A 24,475-nucleotide genomic window follows, 5' to 3' on the forward strand; every position below is an offset into this window, starting at 1 on the left:
CTCAATTCATATTCATTTTAGTTTTGTTTATGTCCTACAGCCACCGCAAATACCCAGAAAATTACGTCGATTATTCAATCATTTCGCCATCACCCATTTGCAAATCCTTTTTTACCAGTTGCCCGTTTGGATAAACACGACTCTGATTTGCTGAAAGTTTCGTTGTCAGCAGCAATTAAAACAACACCGCCTACGCCCCCAATTTCGCCCACATCTCGCCCACTAAAAAATGCACTGAAATTACGAGGGCTGTGCAGCACGGCAAGCAAAACACAGAATCGTGGAACGAAAACAAATTGAAGTCCGGACTGGTCGGGCGACCACAAACGGAATGTTTTTACAGGCCTGGAACCGGGATTCGAATAGGAACTAGGAGTCGGTTTGGGGCGGCACAAATGAAATTAAATACGAACCGGCATGGAGCCGGAAAAGCACCACCGCCCGGCAGGCAAAAATACATGTGAATGTGGCTCGAAAGTCAGCTAGTTTCAGAGCGATTTCAGGACCGTGTCCTGGTCCTGCTTCTGGTTCTGGTTCTGGCCATGGTCCTTATCCGAATCCCTATCCGCATACGTGTCCGGGTCCGCTTTTCGACCATTGTTGGCATGCCAAAATTTTAACTGCACACCAAAATAAATAAACAGTGGCACATACACGCAGCTGGAAGAAGTTGTTGTAACTTTAACTGAAAGTCCAAACGGAACTATCCGACTGAATGCAGCCTGGCGTTTCCGCTAATGAAAGCTCCAGAACTTTCTTTGTTAGTTTTTGCTTAGAAAGGATCCTGATGACTGTAAGTGCTTTTTCAGCTAATCCCATTCAATTGCTTCGAAACATTAATTGAGACTTTCAACTGTGATTATTATTTCAATTTAATACCGAATGTAACACATTTTAGTATTTGCAGCCCGGAAATGAATGGTGTTTCTTTAATTTTCGCATTGTATCCCATTGCATTTGTTGGCTCAGTAAATAAGCCAAAAATTCTATTAAGTGTGGGAACTAAGCTCCATTTTTTGGGAACCGCTGTGTGCACATTGCCAACCTTCAGAGTTGCAATTACAATGAGTCGAGGAAGTTGAAATTCGGTTAGGGACATGCATTTCGGATGAGTCCTGTGTGGGTGTTTGGCAAAGAAAACCCGTAAACTTGTAAAAAGAACAATGCGCCTATTGAAATATTTATGGAAGAGAAAAATGGGCCAAGCTGCTTGAAAGCTCGTCTGATTTCAGGGGAAATTAATGTGCAGAGTCTACAGGGGTCAGGTCAAATAAATAAAAATTAAGTAGGTCCTAAAAAGAATGAAGCGCGAAAACAACGTTAGTCTTAACTGAGTAAATATTTCACCTTATGCCAATAAACAATAGAGCAGCATTTAGTTTGCGGTATAAACATTCAAATAAAACTAAAATATTTCATTTTAGCAAGAAACCCGTTTAAGTAAAAGAATTCTGAGTGCGGAGTATATTTAAATTTGGTCTCCGAGTAGCCAATATATTCAATTTTACAGACAAGTGGTTTCGGTTAAGGGACTCAAAGACTTAATTTGTCATAAATATGATTCGCGTAAGTAAATAATATGGCACTTTCATGTTCATCGCGTGAAAACGAAAGAAATCAGAGAGAGCCAAGAGCCAAGACAAAAGCGGAAGCAAATTTATTTTGCGGAACTAAATTGAAATAATTTTGGCAGCTGAAATATGTAGGAAAATATTTTAATACCCATATATACACACTCCAAAATGGAGAGCCTCTGCAATAGAGCTGCGAGTCTCCAGACTTGCTGGCAAATAAAAACAGTTCGGTGAGTGTGTAGATATCCTTCAGCTCCTCCTTCTGCTCCTTTTCCTGCTTTCCCGTTTTTCCGCTTTTCCTGAACTCCCGACCATCTGCAATGCTTCTGGCAAATGTGTCGGCCGTCCTCTGCCTTCCGCGTGCTCCAGCTGGCATTTGGCCAAGTCATCGTAATTTCTTCTTCTTTTTTATTGCATTGGCCAAAAAGGAAAATGCAGCTGAAGCGCCGAGAAGGCAAACAAACAAGCGGCAGACAAGAAGTACATATTAAATTTGTCATTTTAGCGCAAGGACCGAGTTTATATCTGCGGGAACATTGAAGTCAAAGTTCGTCCGCCGCTCAAAGTTGTTGTGGTAGTATAATTTAAAACCGCATTCAGGCAGGGAAATCGAATTCAATTGGCTTGGGGTGAAAGAAGAAAACGTTTAAGGAAAATTCTGAAGAAATTGCTGAAAGAATGTTGCTTCTTGCGCATTACTAGGCGAATATGTAATATTTAACTACAGTTTTCTCCGCCGCCCAAAAGTATGCTACAAAACAGAAATCTAACTTTTCCAAATATTTGGCACTACTACAACTTTTTGCGATGGCTGTTTTTGTACATTTTGATATTTTTCTAAACACAATTTATTGCTCTTCATTTTCCGCCTAGTTCACCGTCTTCCTGGCACACAAAGTCAACCGCACGCTAATTATTTTATGATGGCACTAAGATTGTTTCGGGATTGCACTCAGGCTCAGTTCAAATTACTATGCCGACCTTTCGCTCATTTGCAATCGGACACCCACTCAAGCAACAAAGCCAACAGCACTTTTGGCACAGACTCAAATTTAATAAACATTGCAACAATGTGGCAACAGGCGAATTTGTGTAGGCATAATCGTTTTATTTGGGAGGTTCTGGTTTTGTTCAATATATGAACATTTCTGTTCATTGCAGAGCTTGGTGTGGTTTTCAGCTGTGGTTATCCTCTTTTCAAGGACTGCAGCACTGCACAACTATTTCTCACTGGAATTCCACATATGCACATACTTTTTCGTAATGCCGTCAAAATCAGCAAATAGGGTAAAGTAAATGTTGAAATGCAGGTGAAACGCAAATAGAACGAATCAAAATCGACCAGCAAGTATAAAAACAGAGCGCCAGTGAAGAGATTTCAACTGTGCTGATGTATACTTTAATTGAAATATGCGGATGTGTTTGAACAAAAGGCTTTATACCATTTTCGGTTTCAGCTGCGCTTGCATGAAATTTCATTATATGAAGTCCGTTCAGTCATTTAAAGTTTTTATTGAATGCTTGATTGGAAGCAGTGCTGCAATACACTTTTGTACGTTTTTTGAGTTCGAATACTTAATAAATGTTAATATTAGAACATTAAATACCATTTTTTGGGTTGCATTTTTATTAAGCAAAAATATGAACAAGCTTAAAGTGTTAAAGCACACGTAACTGCCATGAGATTGGATCTAGTCTAAGTCTAAAAAATAGAAATTAGCTACCGTAAAGCAATATAATGCCGATTATCTGGCTATGCACTTGGTGAGTTCTTGACACAGTAACAGAGCTTTTTGCCGCTGACTGAAAGGTGGGCAAATATTTTGGCTCTGCAAACGGTGGCTAGTTGATGAAGCGATTACGTATCTTGACGGGTTGTCGGCTGGCGCTACAAGCTGCTGCAATAAGATTAGGGCTTGAGTTACAGATCTCCAGGTCCATGGAGTTAGTCTGTGGAGGTTTGTCTCACGCGATGTACCTACTACCAGGTAGTCTCCTTCTGCTGATCTTTAGCTTCAGCGCGATGATAAGTTGCCTGCAGTTGAGCAAGTGCAACAACACTGAGGTGACTTTGATACGGAATACGGAGCACTTGACGCAACTCGCCTTGAGCAACTGCACCCTGCCGCATCTGGCAAATGCCTTTTTTGTGCGGTTTGAGCATCTGCTTCATCTGGAACTGCAGCACAGTGGTCTAAGTGATTTGGATGATTTTGCGCTGAATGGTTTGACCAAGCTACAATACCTTTCCCTGTCCCACAACAATTTGAGCAGTCTGAGATCCTGGTCCAGTGACCCCTTGGGAGCATTAACCAATTTGGATCTGGGCCACAACGTATTATGCAAGCTGAGGTCCAATAGCTTTGGAATATATCCCCAGCTGCAACAGCTCGACTTGCGTTACAACCAGATCTCTCAAATCGAGGAGGACTCCTTTGATGGATTATCTCATTTAAAGCATCTTTATCTGAACGGAAACCAATTGGCGCATATAGATGGTAGTTTCTTTGGGGGTCTCCATCGCCTCTCCAGCTTATCACTTCAGCATAACCGCATTGAGGGCATAGAGATGGATTCCTTTGAGAGTAATACCCATCTTCGGAGTCTACGAGTGGACCAAAATCTCCTGAGCAGCCTTCAGTTTCTCAGCCAACGAGGACTGGCTCGACTGGTTCACTTGAATCTGTCGAATAATGTGGTACAACAGCTGGAGCCATCGGTATTTTCCAAAAACTTCGAACTGCAGGACCTGGACTTGAGTTATAATAACATCACTAAGCTCAACAAGGAATCATTATCGGGATTGGACTCATTGGAGGTGGGTTTTTATCACTAATGTATTTCTGTTTATCCAGAGTCTGTAATCTTTAACTTGAAAAAGTAACATTTGCGCGGAAAAGAAATGATAATCAATTTAATTACAGCGATTCAACATAAGTCACAACTATGTGGATGAAATATACGTCGAAAGCCTGGACTCCCTAGTCGCTCTTCTTCAAGTAGATATCAGCTTTAACCGACTGACCACACTGCCAGATACTTTATTTCATGTTAACACTCAACTGGAAGAGATTGTCCTTGCAAACAACAGAATAGGGGAGATTTCTTCTCAGATGATGCTTAATCAAAATCATCTAAGATACATTAAGTTGTCGGGAAATGCACTCAGTGATGCCGCTTTTCTGCAAAGGCTTTCTCCGTCAGTCAATCGACTTTCCCTCTACGTGGATCTCAGTTCAAATCGCATCAAATCAGTGAACCTCAGCAGTCTTCTTCATTTTCGTTATGTAAACTTAGCGGATAATAACTGGAGCTGCGATTGGTTGGTGGCTAACTTGGTGCGTAAGCTACCAACGTCCGTTAACTTCGCCCGTCCCTGGACAGTAATTAATAATTGGAGTGAAAATACCACCAAAATCAGGGGCATAGACTGCATTGAAGGCGGCAGTAATCGATCCATAATATTGCTGGATGTGAGTGGAGTGCCGCAACAAAAACCAGACCATTGCGATTGCGGGGTAAGTGAAAACCGAAACGATACGAGTTGCTACATGATTTTGGAGCATTTTCTTTAAGGTGGCCTATGATGAGACCAATCCTTCGCCTCCACCTCTCACCTGGCCCAAGATTCCCACAGATCGCTTTGATTCACGATCGGTGATCATCTGGATGCTGGTGGCCATTGCCATGGCTTTTGCAGGACTCCGGTGGTTGCGACGATTCGTGGATCGCAATGAGAAACGTAAACTGGGCCAAAAGATGCTGCAAAATGTGGTTTGTTAACAAATTGTAAATGTTTGACCCCTTTAAAGTGAGCTTTAATCACTGATCCAAACAGAATCTTTAAAAAAGCTATTAAATTGTTAGGCAATTAGCTAATGTTATAATTAAATCAGTTATAATGTGCACCACATTTACTAATCAAATTGATGGGCCTGACTTTCTCCCCTTATCGATAACCCGCTTGTTTATTTCAGTACGTCAGCAAAGTTCAGTGGCAGCCCATCAGCCCACTTTAAAAATAAAACATGCAACGCTTTAATAACAAAAATATATTCAGTTCATAATGCAGTGGATGATAAGAGAATTTCGTAATTGATCATTACAATGTAAACGATTGAGTGAAATAAAACTTAAACCTAGGCTAAGAAATCCATTTGAGAGATTACTTTTACTTGTACAGCCGCTCAATGACGTTGGCATATTTCGCGTGGACAATATTCCGCCTGATTTTCAGCGTGGGACCCAGCTCTCCGGTGGCCACGGAAAACTCATGAGCAATCAGGGCAAACTTTTGGACCTTCTGGGCATTTGAAATGGCATACTTGTTCGCTCGCTTGATGCCCTCTTCGATGGCTTCCAGGAGCTTGGGTTCGGCGGTGATCTCCAAGCTAGCTGCCAGAGCGGCAGTATCATTGGGGAGCTGGAGATCGGCGGGAATGTGTAGGAGCTCGGAGAGACGGGTCTCATGGATGTCCAGGTCCCGCAGCCATTCCATCGTCTCCTCCCGCAGAGCATCCAGTGGAATGCCTGTCTTGCCATCGCATTTCGTCTTCAAGGACAGCAGGACGGTCAGATACTTCCGATGGTCGCCGATAAGTAGCACATCGCTCACGCAGGGAAGCTCCTTCTTGATCAGCTCCTCGATGTGCACAGGTGGAATATTCTCCCCGCCGGCGGTGATGATCAGCTCCTTAAGTCGCCCGGATATGATCAGATTTCCCTTGGGATCGATGTAGCCCAAGTCACCGGAATGCAGCCAGCCATCCTCCTTGACCGCTTCCTCAGTCTTCTCCGGCAGTCCCAAGTAGCCCATGAAAACCGAGCGACCCCGCATCAGAATCTCTCCCTGGCCATTGCAATCGGGCTCATTGATCTTCAAAATCACTCCCTCGCACGCTTGACCGGCGCTGTACAGGTTGCTTATGTCCACGTTTAAGGTGATAGCACCACTACTCTCCGACATCCCGTAGCACTCGCCCAGGGCGATGTCCAGTCCCAGGAAGAACTGCTTCAGCTCTTTCGAAGTTGGTGCTCCGCCGGTGAAGAAAACGCGGCAGTTGTCCAGTCCTATCATTTCGCGTATTGGCTTTACTACTCGAGACGCCAGCCAATACTTCGCATTGCCATAAATGGAGGGTGATTTACTGAAAAAAACAAAGAGACAAATTAATCAACTAAAATTGAGATTAAATATATATATTTTTAAATTGGGCTTTCAAATAAAGTCTACACTTTTAAAGATTTTCAACAAATGGATCCGCCAAAGGGCTGTTCCAAATGCGATGTCATGTCTGACTAGTGACCTTAAATAATTTTTGATAATATTACTTTTGACTATCTGTACTTACCCCGCCATCAGCGTTGTTTGGTGCTCAGCGACAACAGCTCTAGCACTTGCTACAAGTAATCTTAAGTAGGGTCTCGCCTTGGCCTCCGCGGCAACCAGACGCTCCTGAAGTTTCTCGAAGACGCGGGGAACGCCGAACATTTTCGTTGGCCTCGCCTTTTGGAAGGTCTTGATCAGCGTTCCCTTCAGCGCGTCCTTATCGGCAAATGTGACGCATCCGGCATGGGAAAGACCCAAGAACACATCGAAAATCTGGGCAGCCACATGGCTCAGCGGAAGGTAGCTCACAAAACTCTTCTTGCCAATTTGGATATCCTGCATGTGTGCGGACGCGGACTTTGTGTCGAATATGAGGTTGTCATGGGACAGCATCACTGCCTTTGGCAATCCCACTGTACCCGAGGTGAAGATCAGCATGGCGCACTCGTTGGCACGGATCCTGCTTTCCCGGGCCACCAGCTCCTCCTTGAGTTCGCTGGAGAAGGTCCGCTCCTGCAGTTTCTGCCAGCTGAAGTAACCGGGCTCGTGATCGACAAAGGCTTCAAAGGGTCCGTGCAGTTGGATTACCGCCTTGAGGCGAGGCAGACGTTCCTTGATGGCCCTCAGCTTGGCCATCTGCTGGGCATCGTCCACCACGCAAACGGAGGACTCTCCCGTGGCTAGGACGTGATGAACGGCCTCAGCCGAGTTGCTCGGGTAAACTCCGGCTACAACAGCTCCAGTTCTCAAAGCTCCGAATTCCGCGAAGAACCACTCGGGACAGTTGAAGGCCAGGATGGCCACTGAACTGCGTTCCTCGACCCCAACGCTCAGCAGCATCAGCGCCGCCTGCTCCACTCGCTCCAGGTACTCGCCATACGTTAGCGTGGTCCAACCATCGATCCCAGATCCTGGGGTTTCCCACACCAAGGCGGGCAGATCCGAATACTTCTCGCACGATTCCTTGAAGAATTCTGGAATCGTCTGAGGCAGGACTTTCTGTGAAAACGATGACGGCTCATCCAGGCGCAGCTTGACTGCCTCGTGAAGCGAAGTGCTCCTGTAACTCGTAGCTGCTTTGAGGTCGTTCATGCTGAAGGCGATCGCGACGAATGAACTCGGTCAGGTTCTCACCACGGGTATTTATGCCATCGCCGCCAGATGCTGATAAGACCGGACATTTGTAGAAGGCGGAGAACTCGGAGATACGAACCGAGACGGCGGATCCTAACCACGACGTTGAATCTTTCAATCTTTCATTGAATTTCAAGAACTGATAACAACGACAAGCCTCGATGATCCTAGTAAAGGTTATAGCTATTCCATCTGCAAAGGTAGTTGTAATAAGAGTCTCCAAGTCTTGAGGTGAAGTTCCTATGAAGTTGCCTCTAGGACAACCAAGTCTCTGGTGTGAACAGTATTTTCTTATGTTCGTTAAAAAGATTAAATAAATATGAATATATGAATTATTCGTAATCTGTGCCCAAGTGCCTGGGAGCAATAAATAGGTTACCGCCTTTGGTAATCACTTGAGCCACAAGCAACGATTAGTCAAGAGTTCTTGTCTGCTATTTGAAATACATTGGCCGACCTTTAGACGCGTGTTACGAATTGGGAGTGGGATCACGGCGTGGCTGATAAGAGGGATCAGGTCAGTGATGGTGTATAAAATATTAACTGGAAAACGGTGAAATCCTCTTTTTGGTACGATCTTAATAAAACTGATAGTCATAAAACAAATGAAATAAAGATAACCTCCGAATGGTGTCAAAACAGAACTGATCTAACGCAAACGGCAGTAACAAATGTGCCCCTGGGGAAATGTGAAAAATAATTTTGCTGGAAAGCTGCGGTCGGTAATGGGGTTAATTGGTCGGGTTAAACCTTATGCAGTATATTGCACTTTCTCAAATAAAACGAACTAACCTCTAATGCAGTTTAGTTGTTAAATTCGAAATGGTTATTTGGATTTTGGATTGAAAACTCTGGCTCAGACTTTCGGTCAGGTAGCGTGAGTACGAAATAGTCTACTGGTATATCCATGCGCTATGCAGATGTGCAAAAATACCCTTACTACCCGTGACCAGGTAGTGCAGACGAGTGGGAAACGTGGTTACACGGCCGGAATTACCCCCTCCGGAGCCCGTACTACCCACTTTGGTCAGTGGGGCGCATTAGACATATGCCGCATACACACACGCACTTCGTCACATATGAAACCGGGGGAGAAAAAACTTTCCCACACGGGCCAGCTGAAAAACAACAAATCGCAGGCGGGTTCGCAGTCGGCTGGTGTTTCTGGTCGCCTGTTCGAGGAACAGTCATTTTTTGTACAAATTTATAATTTATTGTTTAATTTATTTTATTGCTAAATGTCAAGGGGACCGGCCAGTGGCGTACACTGAAAAACGTGCCCCCAATGCGTTGACAATCGGGCCATTCGATAAAACGAAAATATTATTAACTCAAATGTAATTGTTGCAATTCGCAGCTTATCTTTTGTTATGCCTGCACAACAACATTATTATGAAATTATTTACCAATGAACAGCAGCTCATGAATCGGTAACAAGTGCAGCCGTTGGCTGTGGGCATTTCGATGGCATTGGGGGTGTGACGGGGGCTTTATTGCATCAAAACTACAACACAAATAGTTGCAATATTCTGCTTTCCTTGCTCGTCTTTTTTATTCCGCTCGCAACTATATAGATATCTCGCATGTATACATGTGCTCTCGAGTGTGAGTGCGGTACATGGGATTTATATCAACTAATGCCAGGAAAGAATAAAAATCCGAGTATGTATAATATATATGCGGGCAGGGGTCCGGTGGGGCGTCAAAGCAGATGTAATCGTATGTACGGACCTGGTGCAAACATAGCCGCATCGGCATTGGCAGCGGTATGTGGAAAGGAAAAGCCCACTTTGAATGGGAACCAGCAGTGAAGCTAACAATAAAACGGACACTGGACACATTACATTTGACTAGGGTGGTTCGGCAGTTGCAGTTACTTGCATATCTTTAAATAGGCCGATTACCTGTAAGATACACTCCATACTTTTAATTTCTTATAAGTAATTTGCATGATTTCATTAGTCTAGTCCTTAATATTCTACTATAAAGTGTATAGTTAGTATTTAAAACATTTAGTATCTAAAGCATATCTAAACATAATGGAAGGGAATCTTACGGTCGGTGCACTTCCTCGAAATACATCTCCATTCATTATCTAACGCATATTGGGCATATTAAGTGACTACATGGTCCAGCCTAAGCGGAGTGGCCCACTGATTCGTCCGACCATTTGACATGCAGACATGCGTATGTACGCCACACACAGTCGCATAGACGAGCCCACTTGGCGGATACGTGTTGAAAGTGATTTGCCATATCTATGGGCTATATCGATACGAGTATGCAAGCCCTCAGCCATTCGGCCGATCCGTCCGGCATGTGTAACAATATGCTCTGTACATATTTACACGCCCATCGAGTGACCTAATGTGCGGGCTGTGGGCGTGGCAGGGACGTTGGGCGGTGGGCGGCGTGCTGCGAATGGGTGGTGGTGGCACATGTCTGGGACTTTTGTAGATTTGTTTGTGTACATATAGATATAGCAAAACCACCCGGCGCACAGCATTGATTAGCAGGCGTGAAAGAGCCGAGCCAAAGCAAAAAGTTCATGCGAGCAAAGCAGCAAGCAAGAGCAACAATAACAACTAGCAGCAAACAAACAAGTACACACAACAATAAGGAAACACATTCGTGCACATACTCTCGAGCCACACACGCACACACGCACACACACACACACACACGCGTGGGAAGGGGCTTGTGGGGCGGAAAAGGGGGGTAGAGATAAACAGCATTTATATTCATGTACCAACAGCAAAAGCAAAAGCAACAACAGCCACAGCACATCGCAGACATAAAAAGCGAAACGAAAATCAAATAACATGTGTACCCTGTACATATTGACAAACAAGCGGACGGGCGACATACATGCGAACCAGTGCGAGTATGTTCGAGTATGTACATCCGTACATACATAAGATGTACATATGTACATCTGTATGTCTCCTGCAACTCATTCAAACTCATTTCTATACCCCGCCCTACTCACACTCGCAGCCCAGACCCCGCTCTCTCTCTCTCTCTCTCGTTCACCGATTCTGGTTCTATTTCTTTGCCCCTCCATCGGAACCGACTGGTCAGCCTCATAAGTGGCAATTACAATATGGCAACCGGTATTTAAAACTGTTTTAATGCCAGCATTAGCACGAAAATGATGAGAAGTCTTGCCAGAGATCGATGTCCAGGCGACGAAGTCGTCGCAGGTCTAGAAAACCATGAAACGTACATTGGCTATTGGATACCCTTCACAGGTGGAATGCAAGGTATGAAATGGAAAGGTGGGATACGTTTCACCCAGAGTGAAATTAAAATAAAATAAAAAATTAAGCAATCAGTTATTTAACTTTATTTATTTACCTTTCAAGTATAGCATTGCTGACATTTGAATATGGAGATTGGAAAATATCGTTAGGAATAATCAACAATTGAAATGTAAGTGTACTTTGTATTTTTAAAGATCTATTTCAAGCAGCTTGTTACAATGCAGAATGTGGAAAGTACGGACTGTAATCAATTCTAGGCTGACAGCCCTGATAATAACTAGAAGCTAGCAGAAAAATGCAAACTCATCTGCAATTAAGTATGGATTGCTAAAGTAAAAACTAATGTACGACGTTGACCCCCTTTTCGAGTCTGTCGTCAGCAGAGTCACAAGTTCAGCTTGGGTGCATTTCGCTGATAAGTTCCTGGAGATAGTCGGCGCTACGGCACCGGGCCTTGCATATGGATGCACCCGTGAAATAGTCATCATTACTGTGACTATTATCGATAGCGATGTGATGGCGTCGCCTTATCAGCTGTAATCCACGCACTCTCCCTCTCGATTGGAATGCCATTGATTTTCTGTCGTCATTGTTGATCAGTGGAAAATTCTGAAGTCACTTTTAAAACAATGGTGGTGATTGAGCGGAGATTGTGCCTTCTGCTTTTACTTTTTTCTGAAATGACTTTTATGATTTCTTCAAGTGGAGCAGAACGCCTTGGCCTGCTCTCTATGCCTTTATTTTATAAACTAAAACAATATCGGGGGCAATAAAAGAAATCGAGTAGAAGATGTTCCTTTTCCGAATACCTGAGGAGAAGCAGTGCACATTAATGTTAAATATTCTCATAACATATATTTCGTTGTAAAAACACTGGCCAGTTTAGTTGTTTTTTACATATATATATGATTATTTGCGAATCGTTTGATATCGCTTAAAGGAATCGTTTAATTTTACTATTAATTGTATTACTTTCGCGAAACTTGGAACGCTGCCTAACTTTTCACAAGGAGTACTCTATTTCTGACCGCCACTGTGCCACGCTCCTGTCTCACTTTTCCGGCAACAACTGTAGCCGCTTCGCTAAGCGCCGCCGGCCGATAATCACAACAAATAAAGTTGTTGCTCCTCTAAGCTCGCTGTTGTTGTTGCGGCGCTGCCGCCGACTGCGACGCCGGCAGAGACGCTGGCTGCGAGCGATGGCGTGCCGGTAAGCAATCTCCGTGAGCGGCTACGTCATCAGGGCCGGCATACAACAACACACATGCTGATTGGCATGCGAACAGGTCGCTCTGCCTACATACAGTTACATATGTAGTACATACTCACATGTTCATGCAGAGAGAGAAAGGAAGAAAGTCTGCAAATAAAAGTATAACAAAATAAAGAAAATAAGAAATATTGTGTGTCAACAATTATTTTTGTTGGTTGTATACCAATTTTAATGACTACCAAGCATCGTAATAAATGTGCCTTGGTCACTTTAATTTAGTGCTCCTAGTGCTTGAGAATTATAAGCTATGTACATATTTGTGACGCTCACCTCATTCTTATTTCTCTCTTTACGCTCGTTCCCATCGGTAGTTTTTTGCGGTGCAGCTTTGCATATTTGAATACTCTCCTCGGCGTCACCTATTACATTTCATGTTGATTCCATTTCTGGTTTTGGCTTTCGCACTGCCCCGTGTGCTTTTGCTCATTACACACACACACGCACACACACGGTGGGGAATGTAGATAGACGGGTATGTAAGCATGTGTACGTTACATACCTACGAATTTGTGAGAACGTCGCCCGTTACCGTTTTAGCTTTCATGGGGTAACATTAACCGTCCCGCGCCCCGACCCACCCCCCGTCAACACAACAACCCATAACTACACAGTGCCGTCGCAGCGACAACAACAACAGCAACACCAACAACAGCAACAACACCAACAACAGCAACATGCGAGCATTGCACACCACACACACGCTTCTCTGCTCTTTCGGCCTGCTAATCGTTCCTGCTCGCCTGCTGGCTGCTTATGTTTATTTGTATATATCGAGCAACACAAACGCACAAAGCTCATATGCAAAACCGCCCGGCACATACAACTCTACCGTGCCACCCGTATACCCAAAGACTCGTGGGTACACCCGAGCTCCCCGAGCATCCGTGCACCCAGCGACGGAAAGCATCCGCATCCATCAGAGCTCGGCTAGCAAACAAACACGTGTCTGGTTGCCTAGTCCGTCTCGCTGTCGAGTTGTATGTTGCTTTACACTTGGAAAAAAACAAGCTGAGTTTTTGGTTTTAGGATTATAAACATTTATGTATGTTTCCAGAATCTTAAAGATCGCTTAGAATTGTATTGTTGTTTAGTGTGTTCAATTTTTAGACAGTTTCAAAAAAATATATATATTATTGGGGCTTGCTCTTTATGATGGTTTCAACTTAAAACTTTTAAGTGACTGAAGCTTACATTTTGATTTCCCCTGGTAACCTTTTTTTAAATATTTTTTGTTCATAAAATGTGTTGTAGAAATAATGTTCCTAAGCATACTTGGCTTTAAACAGACGCTTTTAAAATACAATATTTTTTAAATGACTATGGTTTCTTGGCAGGTGTAAGTACATGCGCTCATACAATCTTCGCAGCAAGAGCTTGTTAGCAGACGCCCAAGTATTTACATATGACGTACATCCACATGCTTAGACTTAGAACCAGTTGAAGAAATCCATTTACTCAGCTGATTTCGTTACGTACATACATATATTATGTTCGTATCCTAATACAATAGTTAAGTTGGGCTGTAAGGTAATGCAAGTCTAGATGAGTTTAATTCCAGTTTTAAGATCACTGCTGTCATCAAAGTCACTTGGCTAGTGGTCCTGATTAACGGTTCTTTCTGACTGTAACTAACTTTTGAACGCGTCTAGTATACCCCTTCACTGTACGAGTGAGGGGTATAATAATATACCAACAAACACGTTGCATCGATCGGTTGGTACGGGTACCCGGCACCTCTTTTATATTCTTGAGTTCGATTCGAACCCACTTGCAACCAAAGCCAACGTGCTGGAGCCATACTGATTCTCCACTCTCCAAACGGTCGTCTTGGTACATTTCCAATGCTGTTGATAAGAACGGCGGGCGAAGCAAAAAGAAGTAATAATGAGAGACCGCACTTATCATACGACCAAAGACCGCGAACGACCGAAGTTTCAGATGATGCACACCAAAAAAAATTGAATGTATTATTAACTTTACTGCAAATGAAGTTATTGGCTAACGGAGATGGATAGCTATATTTTGTGAGTTATCCAGTATATACATATTGATTATTCTTTTGGAGAGTTTTCTGATTATTACCAATTACACTCTTGCCACTTCTCCAAATGGCCTAATAGGTTTAAATTTAGAGACTACAATGCTTACGGAATCGTATGTAAGTCATATGTTGGGAGATATATCCATGAAATGAAGCCATATTTTATTATTTTTCTTTGATTCATTGTTGGGAAGTCGCATTTTTTCCGAGTGAGCTGCAGCAGAAGAATCGGATTGGGTTTCTCCTTAATCTGCGGCTGCTGCGTTTAGTGCACTTGCGACGACGTACGCACAATCAAGTAACCCAGCCCAAAGGGAATGGCATCAATGCTGCAACAAGTGCTGTATACTGTGTTGGGCCTCGTCCTGATGACGATCCACTTGGAGGTTAGCAGCCTGGCCATCACCAATGGGCATTGCCAGAAGAACATCAGTGTGAAGTACCAGGTGCCCGTGGCCAAGAGCCGCCTGGCAGGTCCTTCAAATGCCAGCCACCCAGTCGACATGGACAGCTATGTGGTGTACGAGGAGCGGGTGCGTTGGGACAACATCCAGGTGTGCTGCCCGGGATATCGGACCATTCTGTTTGGCTTCTGTGAGCCAGTCTGCCAGGAGGCGTGTCCCGCCCACAGCTACTGTGCGGAACCGGATCGCTGTCATTGCCAGCGGGGCTACGAGCCATCGCACCTGCACACCACTGGCCACCAGCTCGTCTGTCGTCCCGTCTGCCAGGGTGGTTGTCCCGAGCACAGCCACTGCGTGGCCCACAACGAGTGCGAGTGCTGGCCGGGATTCAAGGACGCGAGCAGCTGGTTCAGCCTGAGCCTGCGCTGCGAACGGGTGCAGTGCGGCCATGAGCAGCGATTCGATCCGGGACGTCGTGCCTGCGTCCAGATCGAGATGAGCATGGAGGAGCTGATGCAGCGTGTCGCCGAGCGACTCGCCAAGGGACTTGGGGCGGAGGAGGATTCGACCAACGAACCGGAATCATAGGAGCAATATTAAGATGAGTAATTGCATCATTGCTGACCAACCCTTCACATGGTTGAACTGTTCAATAAAGTGAATTAATTTTTTTATTACCAAAAGCTAAGGTTACTGAAACAGCCGAAACGGCAGTTAAAAGTCTAGTTTCAAATTTATTGTTGCTCTTCAGACAATAAACAATTTTCGTTTGTTCAGTTGGTACAACCAAATATATAAAAAATAAAATAATAAAACTTAGGTACTAATTAAAAGATCTCTGGACCTAATCGTTGGCGAGCTAGTGTCTACCTAGGCATAGGGCCATTGTTGTTCTAAGTTTAATATCCAACAGTTAACATCAGCCTAAATCAAATTAAAAGTGGCACTCAATTGGCTTGGAAGTCCGGTAAATTCAAATTCACATTAAAGCTCAAGTTCCGCGGCTGTCTTCAGTTTCGATATCGCAGAGGGAAGTCTAGGCATATAGCTTCTCGATCTCATCGGCATACATCTTGGACACAACGTTGCGCTTGACCTTCAGGGTGGGTCCAAGTTCGCCGGTGGGAATGGAGAAGTCGTGCGGCAGAATGGTGAACTTCTGCACCTTCTGGGCATTGGAAATGGACTGTTTGTTGGCGCGCTTGATGGCATCCTCGATGGATGTCCACACCTTGGGGCAGGGACCTGCGGCCAGGATCTCCGATATGGTCTTGTGCTCCACTCCCAGCGACTTCATCCACACGGAGGACTCGTGGCTCAGCTCGTCCAGGGGCTCGCCGGACTCCTTGTCCACTTCGGTCTGGAAAACAGAAGCACTTAGATGCTGGGCAAAAAATTAACTAAGATTCGCGACTCACCTTAAGAGTGATCAGAACAGTGAGGTATTTGCGCTGCTCGCCCACCAAGAAGGCGTTCGAAATGGCATCCAGCTCCTTCTTGATCGTGTTCTCGATGTGCACAGGCGGAATGTTCTCGCCGCCGGCGGTGATGATAATCTCCTTGGATCGTCCCGTCAGGGAAACATATCCCTTGTCATCCACAAAGCCCAAGTCACCGGAGTGCAGCCAGCAGTCGTCGTCCAGCGACTCCTCGGTCTTCTCCTTGTTGTCGATGTAGCCCATGAAAACGTGGCGTCCGCGGATGCACAACTCTCCGTGGCCGTTGGCGTCCTTGTTGATGAACTTGGACTCGCAGCCAGGCAGAGTTTTGCCGATTGTGTTCAGGCCCACGGAATCTGGAAGGCAGATGGTGTGGCAGCCGGCCGTCTCCGACATGCCGAAGGCATCAACAATCTTCAGGTCCAGACTGAGGAAGTACTTCTTCGTCTCCGGCGACATGGGAGCTGCGGCACTGGCCAGGGTCAGGACGCGATCGAAGCCCAGGGCCTGCTTCACCTTGGACATGATGAGCGACTTGGCAATCTTGTACCGGAATCCCCCGGAGCTCTTGCTGCGAGAAGTTGTGGGCAAAAAGTTTAATTAGCTTTGTTGACTGATGAGTTTTGTTGAAGGTTGGCAGGCAGTTTGGGTACTTGTAATGGGTGGTGTTTGCGAATAATTCAAGCTGATTGTGTAATATGCACCCTAACTAGTATAATACCATTCGCTTAAATTAGACCGTAAAATAACCATGTTGGAAATTCTGTTGGAAATGCATTCTAAATAGCCAGCATAATTTGTAAAGCCTTAAATGCGCAGCTTTCGCTTTAAATTTCCCTCAATTACTTTCAATGTTTCGCTTGATCTTGGATCGCCTGATGGGTTTCCTAATGCTTCAATCACTGAAAAAGTATTTGCACTTAAACGAATCTCCCCCTAGTTCCGCACTTATCTCTTTGCTCCCCATTCACCCGCTTTTACTTAAGAGGACGTGCCCGCATGGCGTGTCCTGGCTGTGCTCCTCGTCGTGGTCCTGCTCCTCCTGCATTTTCTATTTTCTGGTACATTCCGGCACCAGGAGCAGCACGAGCAGCGGGAGCTGCCGGCGTGCTCCACGTGACGTATGAGTAATGTTGTTGTCAGTGATTTTCGCTTTAAGAAGCGTTGTCGGCCCGCTTGGCTTGCATAATTTAGCGGACACCGAAACTCGGCACACATGTACACAGAGAACAAATGTTGCCAACCAGCAAGTTTTTGGAGCAAACTAAACAGGGCCAGCTAAATTAAATTTGGCTTTTAATTTTTAGATTTTTCTTTTCCGTTTAAAATACCTTCTTCTCAATACAATGATTAATGGCGCGCAATTCCGTTCTGTGCACCTAAAAGCTGGTGGGCTCTTAGCTTTCTTGGCCAGGAAGCTGGCCGAAAAGCTGGGTGAATCATGAAAAATGCAGGAATGGGAGTTGCGAGTGGAATTCTGTCGCTGCAGCCACTTTAACTGTGCATCCTTTTTGCATAATTTATGCGCACACAAAGTCGGAGTTGAAGTATTTAAAGAAGAGGCCTCATCGGGGGAATACTTACCCTTGACTCACCATGTAGTGCTTCAGCGTGATGCCCTTGGCCCAGCTGGCGAGCATCTTCTTCAGGCTGCCGCTGGAGCTGGCCACGGCCACCATGCGCTCCTGGAACTTCTCGTAGACACGCGGCACGCCCATGAAACGCGTGGGACGCGCGTCCTGCAGCGACTTCACCAGCGTTCCCTTCAGCGCATCCTTGTCGGCGAACCAGATGCAGCCCGCCACAAAGGCGCAGGTGTAAATGTCCACAGTCTGGGCGGCCACGTGCGAGAGCGGAAGGTAGGAGACGATCGACTCCGCCCCCACCACCACCCGGTCCATGGCCTTGACGATCCCGCGCACATCGAAGGTGATGTTGTCGTGGGAGAGCATCACGCCCTTGGGCATGCCCACCGTTCCGGAGGTGTATACCAGGCAGCAGCACTCGTTGATCGCCACGTTTTCCAGCCGGGTCTTGTACTGATCCTCCACGTCGCTCACGTTCATCGACTCGATCTCGGACCACTGAGGAAGATGAGATAAATGAACACCTCTTGCTTAGACCTTCGAAGGGGTTTACTCACCCTGTAGTAGCCGTCCTCCTTCTTCAAGTAGGGGGAATAGGGCTCCTGGATCTGAATGGCGGCCTTCAGGTTGGGCAGCTTGTCGCGGATGGCGTGGATCTTGTCCATTTGCTTGGCGTCATCGACGACCACGATCTGGGCATGTGAGCTCTCCAGGACGTGCTGCACTGCATCGGCGGAATTGGTGGTGTAGATTCCGGCGATGATGCCGCGCGCATGGATGGCGCCCATGGCCGAGTAGAACCACTCGGCGCAGTTGAAGGCCAGCACACCCACCGAGTGGTGTTCCTCCAGGCCCAGTTTGATGAAGGCCTTGGCCACCTGGTGCACCTTCTGCTCATATTGTCTGCGGGTGAGAGCAGGCGGATAATCCGGTTAGCGTTAAGTGAATCGCGCGCAAATTGCCAATCGGCCAGCAATTCGATTAGCGCTACTCACTTGTAGGTGACAGTGTGATATCCGTTCTTGCCGTTCTTGGTGCGCAGCGCAGGATAGTCGCCGTAATTGTTGACCGTACGCTTCAGCAGGCCGGGCACTGAGATGGGTTCCTCTGCGCCGATTCCATCCTTGGCCATCCGTATCTTGACGGCATCCTCGCGGTTGGTGGTGCGGTAGGCTTCCGCCTGCCTTAGGCGGTTGGGCCCAGGACGATTGTAGAGCGCGTCTATCGCGGACATGGTGCAAGTCTGCAATGGTGAATTGGGAATCAATTACTTTGATTGAAGGTGTTATGCAAAATTAAAGTTATTCACGTTGAACCGCGACCAATCGCTGTTACTTAAGGAAAACTTCGAAATCACCACGATGGTTGATTAAAAATTATGAATATTACGTTGTCGAATAGAATCATACGATCTATGACTAAAGTATTATTTCTTCTTTTAGCCATTCGAGATAAGACTCACGCTCCAGTTGGCCTATGTCAAGGCTTCCGTGCAAAGGGGTTTCTTATCGTACGCGTATAACCTAGCACCCGATTATAAGGTGATAACAACCATTGTCAAGGTGGGAAAAGTTTTTGTAGGAAAAGTCGGAAAGTTTGATGAGAAATGTTGAAATAGTTTGTCTGGAGCGTGGTGTTCTCTACACGATTTGTTTATCACAATTACCAACAATTCCGCGTTTTATGCTACAATGACTTATCAGCCGTAGCTCAGCCCCTTATCAAATTGGGTATATCAGAAGTTGTAGCTATTCGACAATGGCAGGTTATTTGACTAAGTTTTGGTTTCGCAGTGCAAAGGGCGAGAATCGTAATTCTTGATATCTACAATAATGCCTGCTTGTTTTACTTGCAGCTTTTCGCTCTTTATTAATCAATAAATTCTGGGCAACTAAGCATTGATAAGACCCAAAATAAGCGGTGTGGCACGGGGAAGTCAATATGAAGGAATTCAACAGCTGACATAATAGTCTGCTGAGTCCAAAGGGTCGGCACATAAATTACCGTCTATGACAAGATGGAAAATATAATTACTAAATAAACTCGAACTTTGCGATGGATTGGCCGATTTCAGATTGATTGGCATAGACATCGTAGATGATTGACAGCTAAATTGTGCTGTAAGTTGTGAATTGATTCCTTGGAAAGACCCCGAGCGCAAGGCATTATCAGGTTAATGGAAGTGCGTCTTCCACACTCCTAGCAAATATGGCAATTATGGGAGGTGCCAATGACATTAACATAGTTTGCTTGAAAATCATAAATCACTGGCAAATAAATAGCAGTCTGCTGCTGATAATAATTCAAAGTACTTAAAGTGGCGCACGCGTTCGGGGCATGGAAATGAGTCAGTAGCTTTTGCTACCACCCATAGTTCAGCGTTTTGAAAACCAAGCTACTGTCGATTCCTAATAAAGCGAACTACTACCAAAACGGAAAGTCCGCTTTATTTATCCACTTCTCATAATGCTAGAAATGTTGTTTGCCCTTTGTTCTTGTGATCCAAAGTGAGCTGAACGGGAATCCAATGAAACGTGGAGGGAAACACAAAAACCGGCTGTTGATCACAGAGATCGGGGTGGAAATGTGGTTGGGTGCTCTTGGAATACTCGGAATATTTCGCGACGCACAGAATGGGGGGTAAAAACAAAACTGATAATGGGGCATAGCTTCTAAAAATATTTGACAACTATTCGGGGCTGTCGCTCTCCAAGCGAAAGACATTTCGAAAGTGTGACTGAAAGTGGGAAGGGAACTGAGATGAAAGAGAATGTCTGAAAATGGAGAAGCGAACACCCAGCGATCGACCGTGATGTAAAAGAGGCTCGATCGATGGCAAGGTGAAGAAGAAATTGGCGATTGGGAATGGGAAAGGGAATGGGAATGGGAATGGGAAATGGGGTGCGAAATCGGCGACGATGACAATGAACCCGCCGAAAAAGTGCACTGACCCACAAATTAGATTTAGACAATGCGAGGTCTCACGTGTGCCCGGAAGTCGCGACAACTATCCAATCAAAGTTTCAATTGTTCTGTGCACCTACTGCTTTCTCCCCGCAAACTTACATAATTAACTAGTTTGGTTTCCACGCGTTCTCGATATATTCGCTCGGTACTTCCTCGGTCACGCAAATCGATGGCCGTCTATTATCTGTACTCCCACTCTTTGGCTCGAGAACCGACAGCACACACGACCGAATTCGGCGAAGGCAAAGCGTGAACTGAACGCCGTTCAGGATCGGATGCTATGGAGAAGTCTCCGCCGAGACGGATCGCTCTGCCGGCGGCGGCGGCGGCGTCGGCGTCCATGTCGATATGGGTGCTACCTGGTACTGATACCCTGTTATCAGCAGCATGCGATCGGCGGGCTCGCTCCCACCAAGTGTGAATACCAGACATCTTTTCCCGATGCCCTGGCAATTGAGGCTTATCAGTGGGGCGTGGTGGGAATCTTCCAGTGGATGTAATAGCACCAATCTCGAAGTGCTCTCAGTAACATGATCTCATAGGGGATCATTTTATTCGAGTGGTACTTAAAATAGTTTGAGAAACGTAACACATCTTCCAGTTAATAGTTCTGAATGCGACTTTCAGACTTTGCTCGGTAATTTTGTAGTAATAATAACTCTTCCTAAGTCCGACGCTTTGACTAGGCAAGGCAATATACAAAATGTCTCAATTTTCTTTGCCATATTTATGTAAGTACATAGTAAGTACCTCAAATGAATTCATTTTTGTTGCGACATAACTGATAACCCCAGGAAACTAAAGCAACCCGCAGCAATATTAGCAATTACGCATTAAAATAATATTATGAAATTCCCTTCGTTGAACTAAGCCTGTCTTGATTTAAGCAAATAAAATAAATGTTGTATTTACCTGTGCTACCATTTTGAAGTATTTCCGTGGCGGTATTCCTTGAGATCCTTTTGACTGTATTTTTTACGCAAGTTATCACAAGTGGGCTTTCTTATAAACAAATATTCAAACCAAACAGGTGTTCACCCAAATATCAACTGCTTCGAATTTGCCAAGTCAAGCTCTTTTATTTTAGTAGGGCGCGATGATAGCTGACATTCCGGGAAATTAAGAAAGATAAGTATAAGTAAATTAATTAAAAGTAAAGGAAAACACCAGATGCAAAGTATTAGCCATGAATAGCAAGATTATCATAGCCCAGTGATTCACAGAAATTATTCAAATATTTGGTAAATTATTCAAGGGTTTAATAAAGGCTGATATCTGCAACGCGTCAGCAAATATGAGGGCAATATAAACAATAGAGAGATTCACCTATCGATTTTGACTGTTGCCAATGGTTCTTTACCTTTGGGGTGGCATTTTGGCTGTTGTTATAGCTCTTATCGAACACACAAGCTGGAAAACAGTTTATGATCTGATAAACACGCAACACTTGACCAATGGAAGGCCAATAAACTGCTGCCACTAATACTATATATAAGGCGGCAATTCCCTTTTAAATTTATGCCACATCCGTGGCAAGAGTTCCACGCGTCCAGTGGTTCCAGTCACGGTTCGGTAACGGTTTTAATACAACGCTGATTATCCCATGAACTGTACGGTTACCTGTTATCGATTAGATAGTATAGCTCCCGGTTCGTATAAATCAAAGTTTGCTAGGATCCCCCCGATTAAAATGTCAATGGGTTGTGCGACTATCTGCACTCAAATCTCTTCCAGCTAATCGCCAGTTGCAGTTCTCTGTAAAGTACGTATGTACGAACATTCGATTGCCCGCAGATTATATTTCCATATAGATTGTACAAAAAACGTTTGATCTTGAGTGCAGCCTTATCGGGAACACGCTAACGCATTAGGCGATAACATTTATGAATTATTTTTAAAGCATCCCCTATGCGAGCATGTTATGTCCGCAAATTCGCGTGGCTGCTTTATATACGGCCTTTCCACCTGTGGGTCATCTCACTTCCCAAGACTGATAGCTCTGGTATATCTATCTATGTCTAGTATATCTATAGAACACCCCAAGTTACCTGTTTGGAGAGAATTCCATAATACCTTTATCTTTTTAACCATGTTTAGAGCTTATAGATATTTAATAATTTTTCTAAATATTTTTAAAAAGCTCTATTATACAATTCTAATATTAGTAAAATATGAATAATAAAGTAATTTTTGAAGTAACGCGTTTACTTTTTAGCAGACTGTGCAAGCTTTTTACAATCTTCACTTTTTAGCCATGTTAATTTAGATATTTAATTCTTTTTCTAAATATATTTCAAGAGTTATGATTTAAATTCAACTTGGGAGTGGTGCGATTACTTTTTAAACAGACTGTACAAGCTTTTTACCATCTTCTGCTTAGCAAAGCTTGCAACCTTGGGAAAACTTTACAGAGCTTTACGAAAAGTGTAAAACTCATGTAAAATATAATGTTTTTCCATCGCCGTAGAAAGCAAAATGAAATCAGTAGCATCTAGAGTTGAACGTGCAATGGTAATTTGATTGGCAATCGCCGTTTATTCTGACAAGAGACGAGCATAAAGCGAGCATCTATCATTGAACTGTCCCTCGGATTTTATGCCCGACTATATGGGAACGTAACCCGACGACGAGCTCTGATTTCGATGTCATGTTAATGAGATTGTCATCGTCAAAGTTGGCATCGAATTACGTTCGCCTGAGCTGCACAGAGCTCCACTTATTTACCTCCACTGCCGCCCCCACTAAACGCATGCAAATGATGTGATAATAACGTCGGCGGTGGAGTGGGTGTCAAAAGGACATACATATATGTATGCGCATTGGGGGTTTATTTAAAAATAACGCTTAAGCCCATTTAAGCAAGAGGTAAGCAAAGCAATGAACGTGTCCGGGCATTTCAACCAATCCGGTCGGTGGGACTGGGTCCTTCGAGTGGAGGGGGCTGAAACGGTCGGGTTAGCATTACAAGTGTTTGGCTAATTAGGTCCGTTTAATTGTGCGACACCAGCACAAAGACAGGATCACCAGCAACGGCAGACAAACGAAAGTGAGCTGCACATAATTGACTTGGCACGCCCCGCAAAAATCCAAACAAAGGAACTCTAAGAATTCAGGAGGCGAGAACTACAATTACTGCTGGGCGAAATACTGTTTTCTTTGCTTGCAGTGTGGATTTGACCTCTAATGGGATTATAATTTTCAACTCTCTTTTCGGATTGTTTCATGTCTCAATTGTGTTTATTTAAATAAACCATTTTGCAGCATTGAATGAAGCTACCTAAGTAAATTTTATAATTAGCCCATCGTGATATTTATATTACATACATAAAAATAGATTTCTTATGCGTGACAAAGTAATATTTGGTTTTCTTATAGATTTAAAGATAGATAGATAGATTTTATAGCATAAAAGCTCTTTCAAGATCACTGATTTCAGTAGTGCAAATTTTGGTGGGACCTTCACCT

The 24,475-nt window shown here is 44.5% G+C and overlaps 4 protein-coding genes and 1 long non-coding RNA gene across 6 annotated transcripts; 3 read left to right on the forward strand and 2 right to left on the reverse strand.

Moving 5' to 3' along the window:
- The first annotated feature begins 3,526 nt into the window (after positions 1-3,526).
- LOC6543473 (insulin-like growth factor-binding protein complex acid labile subunit) lies at positions 3,527-5,466 on the forward strand. Its single transcript, XM_026979190.1, has 3 exons — positions 3,527-4,392; positions 4,499-5,092; positions 5,151-5,466. The coding sequence occupies exons 1-3, from the start codon at positions 3,547-3,549 to the stop codon at positions 5,355-5,357; spliced, it is 1,647 nt and encodes a 548-aa protein (XP_026834991.1). The 5' UTR covers positions 3,527-3,546; the 3' UTR covers positions 5,358-5,466.
- Positions 5,467-5,610: 144 nt separating this feature from the next.
- On the reverse strand, positions 5,611-8,685 carry LOC6543279 (long-chain-fatty-acid--CoA ligase bubblegum-like). The gene is made up of 3 exons (XM_001969499.3): positions 8,495-8,685; positions 6,926-8,229; positions 5,611-6,721 (listed from the first exon to the last, which is right to left on the reverse strand). The coding sequence occupies exons 2-3, from the start codon at positions 7,993-7,995 to the stop codon at positions 5,746-5,748; spliced, it is 2,046 nt and encodes a 681-aa protein (XP_001969535.1). The 5' UTR covers positions 7,996-8,229; positions 8,495-8,685; the 3' UTR covers positions 5,611-5,745.
- Positions 8,686-12,520: 3,835 nt separating this feature from the next.
- On the forward strand, positions 12,521-13,424 carry LOC113564094. Its single transcript, XR_003407789.1, has 3 exons — positions 12,521-12,672; positions 12,885-13,045; positions 13,111-13,424. It is a non-coding gene; the product is annotated as an uncharacterized LOC113564094 (long non-coding RNA).
- Positions 13,425-14,440: 1,016 nt separating this feature from the next.
- Positions 14,441-15,835, forward strand: LOC6543497 (epidermal growth factor-like protein 7). Its single transcript, XM_001969501.3, has 2 exons — positions 14,441-14,597; positions 14,694-15,835. The coding sequence occupies exon 2, from the start codon at positions 14,932-14,934 to the stop codon at positions 15,604-15,606; it is 675 nt and encodes a 224-aa protein (XP_001969537.1). The 5' UTR covers positions 14,441-14,597; positions 14,694-14,931; the 3' UTR covers positions 15,607-15,835.
- Positions 15,704-21,296, reverse strand: LOC6543450 (very long-chain-fatty-acid--CoA ligase bubblegum). 2 transcript variants are annotated; one of them, XM_001969502.3, is made up of 6 exons: positions 21,110-21,296; positions 19,039-19,286; positions 18,601-18,946; positions 18,042-18,541; positions 16,437-17,028; positions 15,704-16,378 (listed from the first exon to the last, which is right to left on the reverse strand). In XM_001969502.3, exons 2-6 carry the CDS (start codon positions 19,275-19,277, stop codon positions 16,055-16,057), a joined length of 2,001 nt encoding a protein of 666 aa, XP_001969538.1. In that variant the 5' UTR covers positions 19,278-19,286; positions 21,110-21,296; the 3' UTR covers positions 15,704-16,054. The 2 variants fall into 2 exon arrangements, with proteins under 2 accessions (XP_001969538.1, XP_026834755.1); XM_026978954.1 differs by lacking the exon at positions 15,704-16,378 and having other exon boundaries at positions 16,787-17,028; positions 18,053-18,541.
- Positions 21,297-24,475: the final 3,179 nt, after the last annotated feature.

Source organism: Drosophila erecta, unplaced genomic scaffold (genome assembly GCF_003286155.1).
Source record: "Drosophila erecta strain 14021-0224.00,06,07 unplaced genomic scaffold, DereRS2 tig00000055-arrow-pilon, whole genome shotgun sequence".
NCBI lineage: Eukaryota > Metazoa > Arthropoda > Insecta > Diptera > Drosophilidae > Drosophila > Drosophila erecta.